General features: G+C 48.0%; 4 protein-coding genes across 4 annotated transcripts; 2 read left to right on the top strand and 2 right to left on the bottom strand.

The window, feature by feature from the left end:
• Positions 1-118: 118 nt before the first annotated feature.
• On the top strand, positions 119-527 carry BGW36DRAFT_377115 (uncharacterized protein). The gene is made up of 2 exons (XM_046215965.1): positions 119-252; positions 308-527. The coding sequence occupies exons 1-2, from the start codon at positions 165-167 to the stop codon at positions 433-435; spliced, it is 216 nt and encodes a 71-aa protein (XP_046073475.1). The 5' UTR covers positions 119-164; the 3' UTR covers positions 436-527.
• On the bottom strand, positions 525-3,966 carry BGW36DRAFT_153751 (putative poly(A)-binding protein-dependent poly(A) ribonuclease). Its single transcript, XM_046209536.1, has 8 exons — positions 3,716-3,966; positions 3,584-3,649; positions 3,462-3,516; positions 3,244-3,371; positions 3,077-3,183; positions 2,793-2,795; positions 1,959-2,313; positions 525-1,910 (listed from the first exon to the last, which is right to left on the bottom strand). The coding sequence occupies exons 1-8, from the start codon at positions 3,786-3,788 to the stop codon at positions 727-729; spliced, it is 1,971 nt and encodes a 656-aa protein (XP_046073474.1). The 5' UTR covers positions 3,789-3,966; the 3' UTR covers positions 525-726.
• An 824-nt stretch (positions 3,967-4,790) lies between these two features.
• BGW36DRAFT_426689 (uncharacterized protein) lies at positions 4,791-6,405 on the top strand (the record flags this gene model as incomplete). The annotated part of the gene is made up of 2 exons (XM_046220304.1): positions 4,791-4,931; positions 4,996-6,405. 2 exons carry the CDS (start codon positions 4,791-4,793, stop codon positions 6,403-6,405), a joined length of 1,551 nt encoding a protein of 516 aa, XP_046073473.1.
• A 209-nt stretch (positions 6,406-6,614) lies between these two features.
• Positions 6,615-8,298, bottom strand: BGW36DRAFT_426688 (cytochrome P450; the record flags this gene model as incomplete). Its single annotated transcript, XM_046220303.1, has 4 exons — positions 6,615-6,774; positions 6,831-6,997; positions 7,062-8,201; positions 8,263-8,298. 4 exons carry the CDS (start codon positions 8,296-8,298, stop codon positions 6,615-6,617), a joined length of 1,503 nt encoding a protein of 500 aa, XP_046073472.1.
• Between the last annotated feature and the right edge of the window lie 2,761 nt (positions 8,299-11,059).

The following is an 11,059-nucleotide window of genomic DNA, read 5'->3' as shown; positions in this document are numbered from 1 at the left end:
TGCTAGTGGCGGTGCGGGCGCAGGCGCGCAGCAGGAGAAGCCCAAGAAGGAGAACATCCTGGATTTGACCAAGTATATGGACAAGGAGGTGAATGTCAAGTTTAACGGGGGACGAGAGGGTGAGTTTCCTAGCCCTTTCTTATATATATCTCTCTCACTTATTTATGCTAACTTGCCTAGTCAGCGGTATACTCAAAGGATATGATCAGCTGATGAACCTTGTCTTGGACGATGTTAAGGAAACAATGCGAGGTGAGATTTCTGATCTTATATCGCCACTATATGAGGAATGTGCTGATCATCACAGACGAGTCTGGAAATGAGACGACCCGTTCACTTGGCTTGATAGTCGCTCGCGGCACTCTGCTCGTGCTCATTTCGCCCGCCGATGGCAGTGAGGAGATCGCAAACCCCTTCTTGCAGCAGGAAGAGTGATGGCTTCTTTGAACCTCAGCTGATGACTGTTTGAAATGACTGGCGATGAGAAAATGAATAGAAATTTAAATTTATAGTTACTAAATACGTGACGTAACAATCAAGTTACCAAGCTCTAGCTACAATATATTCCTGCAATCCCCAATACACGTACCAGACATTCTGGAATTCTTATACTTCATATACCAAACAAGCAAAGCATCTCAGTGCCCGCCTAAAGTTATACTAAGTTATACTGTCAGCATATCCTCATAGCTGAGGTGCGGCAACACCGGCCGCGTTAATGGATGACTAGTGCATCCGTCTTGTCGGCTTCATCAGAGCTTGGAACGAAGACTCCAACGCCTTCTTGAGCTCCTTGTAGCTCACGATAAAACAGCTCTGTTCGTCTCGACTGATCAACGTCACCTTCTCTTCGGTGCCTGCATCGAGTTTATTCAGGCAGTTCAGGACATGGCCCAGGTCCACCACTGGCGAATTCTGGCTGTCCACTTGATGGAAAACGTAGTCACGGAAAAGTTTGAGGAAGTAGCGCTCTCCATTCTCAGACCATTGTCGGTCATGTTCGTATTCAGGTCTCTCGTTGACAAAATTCAACTTGGTCAACAGTCGAACAAGCCGTCCATTCTCAAGCTCTCGGCTGATGTCCGAAGTAAGTTGGTCGTCCATGTGAAGTGCCGAATCAAATGTAGATATAAGCTGTGAAGATATTCCACTGATGAATATATCGATGTTGCGTTCCTGGTCCATCTGCATCGCATTGAGCAGCCATATCACCGAGTTCTTCAACTGAGGGCTATATGCGCGACTAAAGTACTCCATGGATTTTGTTGGGCTACCTACCACACCAGAAGCGCTTGCTCCGAGTGCGAGCATAAGCTGTCCGAAATTAACCAAGTCTTGGTGTTGAAGATCTTCAATAGATCGCTGAGTATCGTGCTGCACTACATCCATAATTGCACAAGCACTTAACCGGATACGGTTCTTGCCAGTTAGAATAATTTTGCTCGGGTCGATGATTCTGGCTGCAAGCTTGGCGCTGTGAATTGCCTTCAATGCTGAAGCAATCTGCGTAACGTAGCTCCACATGACTGCTTCAGGAATCGCCGTGGTGGCACGCCCAGCATAACGACTGCCTGCTCCGAGATGTTGCTCGGCAAGAGTTTTGGACAAGGGATGATAGTCCATGACGAAGACTAAAGAGCTGTCTTGAAACACTCGGGTTGTGAAAGCATCATGTACCGTCACAACGCTGCCATTCGTAACCTTCTTCCACGCCTGGACGGATCGGATAGCTTTTTCGTTTGTCAGGCGAAATCCTTCAAGCCTACGGAGTGCGTAGAAATTTCCATCCTTGCCAGATTGCGCTTTGTAAACCCAACTAGGGTACCCGAATATAGATGCATTCTTCTGGTGAGACAAATCCAAAGGTACCAACGAGTGAAAGTTGTCGACATGGGCGGGCAAAGAGGAATCTAAAAAGACCAGTCAGCTAAAGCTCCTCATAAGGGAAAACAGCTTACTCGGTAGAGTTTGCAGGGTAGCAGCAGCTTTCTTCTGCAATTCTTCTCTGAAGTCATTTGGTAAAAAGAGATCGTGAACATTGCGGTTATGGGGGTGGATATTCTGACTATGAGGACCAACGGGGGCATAAAGATGATACTGGACTGGTTGCTGAAAGCCTGCTTGGCCTGAAAAGAAAGCCGTGCCTCCCATGGACGCAGCTACAGCTGCTGCGGCGTCGTGTGAATAGGGGTTTCCCTGGACAGGATGAGATGTAACACTGCCACTGGCGGCCAAAGAGCCCGGGGTTGTCACAAAAGGGTCGTAGGCGGCTGCAGGGTTGAGAACGCCATTTGGATTGCCCTGCAAGGATACCTGCATTTCGTTTTGGTCAGTTAGGAAACGATTTGACTCGGACGTAGAAGGACCCGAGAGAACAGGTGCCAGAACGAGATGAGAAGATGGAAAAGAGACGGAACGGCGGTATGAAGTCTGTGCCTCACGCAAAGAAGACGAACGAAAGAAGTGACTAGGTAAGGATTCGCATTGGGGGAAATGGCTAGTGTCAGGACTATCTTCAATACTGGAGAAGACACGTCTAGACCAGGAATCAGGGTTACGGTTTATGCTAGAAGCAGAAATGGGATGAGGGCTTCGCTTGGGAACACGCCGCGACTCATGGGGCGAAGAGTGAGAGGGGAGGGGAGATGGAGTGTTAAGGGACTGTGATGATCGACTGGGATGCTCAGCAGTGGCAGCAGAATCAGGCGAGAACCCCAACGGCAGAGAGGTTGACCGAAGACTACCAGGTTCGAATGAAGAGGCGCGGGCGTTCAAACTGGTAGGGGAATCACCTGCTTGAGAGGGATCTTGCTTTGCAGTGCTTGCTTGCGCCATGGTTCTTCAGGGAGACGCAGGCGTTGCATGTCAAGTCTAAGAAGCAGAAGAGGAGAAAGAGAAAGAGAAAGAGAAAGAGAAAACATAGGGAAGAAGCCAAGAAGGGAGGGTGGAGGAGCAGGAGTAGTTTGGCAGAAGGCAGTTGCTACCCTGCCAGGACAACCCAGGCAGTCGCTGTCACTCCCACCCTTCAACCACGCCGACACACTCAATCGATCAAAAGATTCACTATCCTACTCACCACCTGAGATGCATCGAGTCCTTGAGGGACAAAATCGGGCACTTCCGCCACTGTCCAATCTGAAGACGCTGTGTCAGGGCGTATCGGCGGCGTGCTCGTGCCAGAAGCTAGGAAGACGATCAGCAAAAGCTATCCAACGACAAGCATTCCAGTATGCGATGCCGCACCTTTGGGGAGAAACGGAGCCGCGACGGCGGCTTTGGGCGAGATGGAGTTTGGCTTCTTCGACGACGAGCCATTGGCTCCAATAACGGCCGGGGTGAAACTGGGAGAGTCGACATTTAATCTTTTTTTGCTGTGATAATTGGGACCCCCATATCAGCTCGTGCTTCGATTTGACCGAGATCTTGGAGTAAGTAGCATTCAAACAAACAAGGCTCCCAACCTATCATTTTGATTCGCATTGTAAAGTTTTTGAGGGTCGTGATTGAATGCGCAGCCTAGAGCAAGAACCCGACATCAGCTTCCGTCCCAACACGTTGCGACACCTCCGCCGAGCACGCGTACCCTTATCCTCGAATCGACATTTCCCGTATATGGTGATATTTCGACATAAAGTATCTTTCGTGTTCTCTGCTTCCACAGCCTGAGTTAGCGAAGCACGACACCAGAAAGGCATGGGTTGCAGGGGGAACCGACCTCGTCCTCGCAGCTTCGGTGATCCTAAGCTGCGACGTGAATCGTCCAACCCCGACTTGGTCGCGGAAGCCATGGTTTTATTGAAAGATCAGAGGCGCCGGATCTCAGCGCTAGACGGTATCCATGGACTCGACACACAGGAGAATCGGGGAGCGGTGGAAGTTGGGAGGATCGTGCATTCCTCTTTGCGTGGAAGTCGTGTCGTACTAAATTATAACGCTATCTAGAGGGAGGCGGCTTGGGGTTGCCTGCTCAGTCCAGAAGGCGATAACAAGAGAGGTAAGAATAACAAGGGCCGATCGGCTGCCACCGGGGACGTCAAGGGACGACGCAATGCCAGCAGCAAGAGAGCTCTCGCGGAGGTCTTGATATGAATGAAGGAGGAACAGCAGCGGTGGGGGACGCATTGCCATTCACATTAACATTGGCACTAGCTAATGACGACTACGATTACGGAGCGCGGGCGGGTGGGCCGTCGCCGGAGCCTGGGCTGTGTCCTAGGCGTGGGCTGGTTTATTTCGTTATTACACTGCTCAGGCGCTGAGCTGAGGTTGAGACAAGTAGATTGATGTGTGCTTGGTTGTACGCGATGTGCCTTGGCTGCTGCAGGCCGGGATGATGTGTCCACTCCAATCCTGGACTCGAGGAATCTGTGGCAACAGTTTATGGCCGGCCAGCTTAGACAGCTGCAAGACGTGAATATAAAGTATCTGGACTGGGAAAAAACAGTCCGTTGTGCCGAGTACTCCAGATGGCGTAGTAAGCACCTCGAGTTATTAATATCATGGCATATACATTGATATCGTTCTTGTCGAGGCTGAACTCGGACTGCAGCCTGATGGCTGTGGCACAGCGTCATCGCGCACGGGCCAGAAGCTGCAAGCTCGCCTTAACACCAACCCATTCGTCGTTGTTCTCTGCCCTCTCTTGTTCTGGCCAGCATCCCATACCTATGTACCCCCTGCGCATTTCCAGTCCCTTTCGATAATACCAGCAGCCCAGTCGTCGAAAGTGTTGATTGGCGCCGTCAATCCAGCATATGGAGTGCGCACTCCAATAGTGCGACTTGCTCACCATGTCCTCAGCCAACGGTGCAGCCGACACTGGCGAGCTGTCCGAGAACCAGCAGACGGCTCTTCAAACTTACATGACCGTGACTGGCCAAGAACCCGTTTCAGCTATCCCTTTGCTTCAGCGATCACAATGGAATGTCCAGGTAAGCTCAGCCATGCCACCAGAGTGCTGTCCATGTGCTAACGACGACGCTTCTTCCGATCCAGATCGCCATTTCCAAGTTCTTCGACGGCGAGGGCCCTGATCCAGTCGAGGAAGCCCGCGCTGCTCTGAACGCTCCACAGGATATCCGACGCACCCAGAACCTGATGTACGATGATGATGATGGTCCGCCCCCGCGCTCCCCTCCTCAGCCAACCCAAACGACTGGTCTCCAGCCCGCTCCTCGCATTGATACGCAACCCGAGGATCAACCAGCTTTCCGACCTCCTTTAATACTGAGCTTGTTATTCTCACCGTTCAATCTACTCTACCGTATTCTGTTCAGCTCTTTCCGTCTTTTCGGGACTCTATTCCCCTTCTTGCCACGATGGCTCAATATCGCTACAAACTCGTCCTTACAGGGCACTCGAAATACAAGCGGCCGGAGGGCATTGGGCCCGAAAGACACAGCTGCTCGATTCATTCGAGAGTTTGAGGAAGAATATGGAAGTCACCCTTTACCCTTTATGGAGAATGGCTATAACATGGCACTGGAGCGAGCCCATCGAGAATTAAAGTTTCTTGTAGTAGTCTTGTTGTCACCAGAGCATGATGATACGACCACCTGGGTCAAGGAAACCTTACTATCGAACGAAGTTGCAGAATACATAAATGATCCCAGCAATGAGATTCTATTGTGGGGAGGCAATGTTCAAGACTCGGAAGCGTTCCAGGTCGCCAATTCCTTGCGCTGCACCAAGTTCCCATTCGCCTCCGTGGTTGTCCATACACCAAACACCGGCTCCAATGCCATGTCCAATATTGGCAGAATCCCTGGAAATACAACCCCTTCAGAATTTCTATCAAAACTCCGTACCGTTATATCCCAAAACAAAGATCCTCTTGACCGTGTACGCTCCCGGCGAGCCGAGCAACAGGCTTCCCGGACCTTGCGCCAGGAACAAGACTCTGCCTATGAACGATCTCTAGCCCAAGACCGTGAACGAGCACGCCAGCGCCGCGAAGCGGAAGCTGCACAACAGCGCGCCGAGGCCGAAGAAGCCGCACGTATCGCGGCCGAAGAAAAGCGAGCCAGCGATTTCCAACAGTGGAAGAAATGGCGTGCGCAATCTCTACCCGCTGAACCTGGAGCCGATGTCAAGGATATCGTCCGCATCAGTATTCGGCTGCCCTCAGGTGAGCGTGTGATTCGGAAGTTCCTCGCTGATGCCGAGCTCGAGGAAGTCTATGCCTTTGTCGAATGCTATGATTTACTGCAGACTGCCCAAGAATCTGAGTCCGTGCCAGAGCCGGAAGGGTTCGAGCATAAATATGGATTTAGATTGGTATTGCCCATGCCTCGTACTGTCTACGAAGTTGGAGATGGTGGAAGTGTGAAAGAAAGGATTGGACGGAGTGGTAACCTCCTAGTTGAATCCATCGATGTTGACGACGAGGCAGATGAGGCAGAATAGAATGCTTGCTTGAATGTATAATACAAACAACTAGCTAACTTAACGATTTCCTCTTCATTGAGCATAGATGGGATTAGGTTGCATATGAATGATATATCAGCATTAGACGTTCCGCTACAAGAGCATACACCGCCAACCGATAGAACGGTTGAACGCCAAGTCCTATGGCCCATGTAACATCCCCGACTACATCTACTAGCTCTCATCTCCTATCCCTTCTTGACAGGCGCAAGTTTTACCCAAAGTGGCTTTTTCTCCCAGATGATGTATACCTTTTGTTGATCCCAGCCGGAGCTCTCAGGCAAAAGCTCAACATCGAAGTTCCAAAAGAACTTGGAGATGAGCACACGCATTTCGGCCCAGGCAAGGCTGTTTGACATTTTTAGATTTCAAATAAAAACTAGTTGATAGGATGATGTACATACCCTTTCCCAATACAATCACGAGGCCCGGCATAGAATGGCTGGGAGGCTACGAGTTGGTCGTTTTCGAAGCCGGGATATCTAAGCCAGCGCTCTGGCGCGTATTTGTGAGGGTGGTTGAAATGGAGTGGTGATGTGTTAGCTGCCATGCTATTTATTGATACTTTTGTCTGTAAAGATGGGTTTATAAGCAGGGTGTCTCTTGAATGTATAGGTTAGGATCATCGAACTCACGTTTTCTGGGATGAAATAGCCATCGATATATGCACCATCTTTGGGAACGGTCCTGGCAAATCCAGGCGGAGTCGGGTGTCGAAGGCGCATAGTTTCCTCGAGCACTGCAGTGAGATATGGCAGTTTCTTTAATGCTGTTATGGTGATTTCAGATTCATCACGAAAAGATGTGCGAATCTCTTCAACTAGTGTCTGATACGAGATGGGATTTTGCATAAGAAACCATAGCGTGGAGGTAACAGTCGAAGCAACAGATTCGCTTCCCGCAATGAACAAGATAGCCGAAGTTTCGCCAAGTTCGTCAACGCTCATGGTGGACTCTCCGTTATTTCGAAGGAAGTAGGAGATCCAGTCACGTCTGCGGGTGTCTCTTCTGTGAACACTTTCCTTAGTTGCATAGAATGTAAACATAAGTAATTCTTTAAACGCATTGTATGTCTTCTTGGGAATAAAATATCTCGCCAGCCAAGTCAGTCCATCCATATTCCATCCTTTGATCAGGAGCTGGAAAACAGTTAAACGTGAGAAGATACTGAGATACGGAACCATCGTTATCAAATCATAGATCATGGCAACGTATGGATGATGCTCTTCACTTTGCAAGCATCCAAAGGGCCGAGAATACAACAATTTCCCGACCAAATCAAAGGTGTAAAGGCTAAACCATTGCTGCATATCAATAGGGGTACCTGAGGCCGCTTTTTGTTTTAATTTCGAGACGAGCGAGTTTGTGAATTTCTGAATGTCTCGTTCCTGCTCTAGGATTGCTCCATCAGTGAACGCAGGATTCAGTGCGCGGCGCATGCGAAGATGGGCTTTTGAGTTGGCGATGAGCATGTTGTCGACTCCTGTCAGGGTAGGGGGGTAATTGAGCGGATCTTTCTCGAACGAGCGGGTTCCTTTGCTCCGCCAAATGGTATTCCATGCAGAGGGGGATATGAATAATACTTCGTTTGGACTGACACGGATGACTGGACCATATTTTTCATGTAGTTTGCTGACGTAGAGGCACCATGTGCCATTGATGTTGCGGCGTAGGATCGGGAGATGGGAGATTGCGTAGAGTTTTGGTCCAGGGATGTGGCGAAGTGGGTTAATGAGGAGATTGTATGCGATTGCTATGGTGTAGTAGAGCGCTGCCTGTGATAATCAACACTGTCAATAACTTTTCTACAGCTGATAGCCAAATATTTATACATACACACAGAGCGGTTAGGGTGAACACGGAAATCGACATGGCTGATGACTGATGGTTGATATTTGCACACTCTCTGCCAGGGTCTTTGAAGTTTCTTAGTGATTGTTATTTGAGGTTTGTTGTTTGGTTGTGTGAAACTGTCGTTTGGGGCGGGCTTTATCCTCCGAAGCGACAGTCAAACTTGGAAGCGGAGACCCAACAACTAGTTTTTGCACCTGATGCTCGAGATCTGCTTTGTTACGGGCCAAGCCGTGTGAAAATACAAACTTTATTCATATCTCAAACAGGGAGACAAGATACATTGGAGGCCTGTTGGTGTGACCCCAAGACGGTTTATGATCCGAGAGTCTGCATTTAGCCATAACTTTGACTCAAAGAGTTTGGTAGCGAGAGAGATACGAGAAAAGAAAATGATCAATTTTGATCGATTGCTTAGGCTCCTGATTAAAGTATTACAATCTAAATGAGACTATGTCCCGTTTTGAAATCTCATGAAACTGCTCATTGTCAAACTTCAGAAATGTACAACACTGAAGGCATGTAAAATCAATAGATTAGAGCTAAATAACTCTAAGGGGTTATTACGATACCTCTTTGCTTTTTTATTTTAAATTCCCAAAATTCCATTCTTGTTAGAGCTAATGATGTGTTTAGTTTGGAAAGGAGGCGAGTTTCGACCTTTGACAGCATCTTCAATTCCAGCACATCGATACTGATAGTCTTCCTGTTGGTCAATCTCTTGCATCATTAATCATCTCCTCCTTTGATTCTCAAGGAGGAGGATCTGAGTTTGATACTCGGGGTTTCCCCGTATGGTATCGTATTCAGAGTCGATTCTTTTCCAGGGCAATGGTTGTGTACCAGCTTTTGAGGTTCTGACGGGTTGCATGGCATCTGCATCTGAGCCCTTGCTTTTCTTCCATGATGAAGTTTCACCAGGACCCTGATTTACCACTTGTTAGGCTGTTTCTACATTTGCCCACATATTTTCCTCTGGGTCATTCTCTTCCTTCAAGCCTAGACTATGTAACTTTCTATCGTGCTCGCCAGCACCTTGTAAAATTCGAAAAATTTCCATATTTCCTTGCGATAATACCCTCGAGAACGGCGTCTGACCAAATTTGTCAAACAAACATATTTCGACTGTACTTTGAACAACTAAGAGTTGCACAATATCGGCATGACCTTTCTCGGGCTTCTACCTTCAATATCTCGAGAGTCGGGGTTGACAAGGCCAGAGTCAAGGAGTACTCTTACTACGTCGGTGCGACCTTTTTCAGCCGCCAAGAACAGAGGTGATCGATGAAATTCATCCCGGAAATCAGGGTTGACCTGCCTCGTCTTAAGCATGAGTCGAATGACATGCGCATGACCATTCTCCGCTGCCCATGAATAGGGGGTGCGGCCATTATAGTCGGTGCAATCAATCTCAATCTACTCATCATATACTAATCTCATAATAATTGACTCATGCCCGATTTCTAATGCCCACGAAAGTGGTGTTCTACCGTTCCCATCCTGGAAATTGATACAAGCACCAGCAGCGAGTAGGATATTTGCCACTGCCTCATTCCTGGCGAGCACTGTTTTCAATAGCGGATTTTCACCAAAGTAGTCATTGAAGTTTGTTATAGCCCCTTCATTGAGCAGGACTCGTACAACTGTCTCATGTCCAGCTTCTGGTCTTCAAAGATGTCATATTTGGTACTATAATGCTAAATGAATCTTTGGAGCTAACCGCGGGAATAGGATTCATACCATCCCACCTCCTAACGAAAAACGCCGGGTGATTTTGCTTCTAGAAAAGACGGGATAGGGAAGGGAAGTTGCGAGTTAAAAGAGTAGAAAAACCGACAAGAAAGAGCAATGATTATGAATAGATCCAGCATCATTGGCTACAAATGTTCCATATGGCCCCACTAGCACTGTATCAGCAAATGATGACTGAGTATCTACATGCTGTCAAAGATTGCTATCCAAATTTTCGCTGGCCAATATATAGCACTGCAAGGATTGTTTTCTCCGCATGGGATGCCAATCGCGCTTTCGGGGCGCTCAGGCCTCACGAGAAATTGCCGACGTACCAGACGACTCGGCCAGCGTGAGATTTTTATTACTAAAGAGTAAGTTTTATAGGGACAACACTTGACAAACCTTGGACAGCAATCCACCATCCGGATCCAAGACCGATACAACATGGTTTCGGGGTTCTCAAAGGGGATATCATCCAAAGGATGTTGGTAGCATGACGTCGATGTGGGTGTAGGTGAAGTCGTACTCAAAGCCCCAGAGAAACTACGGGATTTATTTGCGTCCTGGGCTACGATACCGACGCCTACACAGTCAGTACAAGCCTCGGGAGTAATAGGAAGCTCAATAGTAGATGCACAATACCATAGTCGCCGTTCGTAGACAACAAAACCAATGTGTCGTAACGGATAGGCAAATCAAGGACTGTTCTATGTCCAAGTGACACAGTACGGTAAAGCTGTCTCCAAGACTTTGCTGAACGTACGAAACCCCATAAATAGTTCGACTGATGCCACGATGATCTTAAGATAAAAAAATGACTGTCAGTCCTTTCAGTAATACATAAGCATTCGTTGGGTCTCCAGACCTTGGTAAGGTGATCAATGGTGAATTGAAAGTCACAATGACACCCTCATCCTATGACGAGAACATGGATTCATCATTAACTCATTAATTTTACGATGATCTAACATTTGAGTCATATGCTTCTGATAATATAATAAACATCGATTGGAATACTCCTCAGTCTTTCTACTTATACTCTAAAGTA

The sequence above is a fragment of the Talaromyces proteolyticus genome, assembly GCF_021365285.1.
Source record: "Talaromyces proteolyticus strain PMI_201 chromosome Unknown BGW36scaffold_5, whole genome shotgun sequence".
Lineage (NCBI taxonomy): Eukaryota > Fungi > Ascomycota > Eurotiomycetes > Eurotiales > Trichocomaceae > Talaromyces > Talaromyces proteolyticus.
The sequence above is the reverse complement of the archived record's forward strand: the minus strand, read 5'-3'. Positions and strand labels throughout refer to the sequence as shown.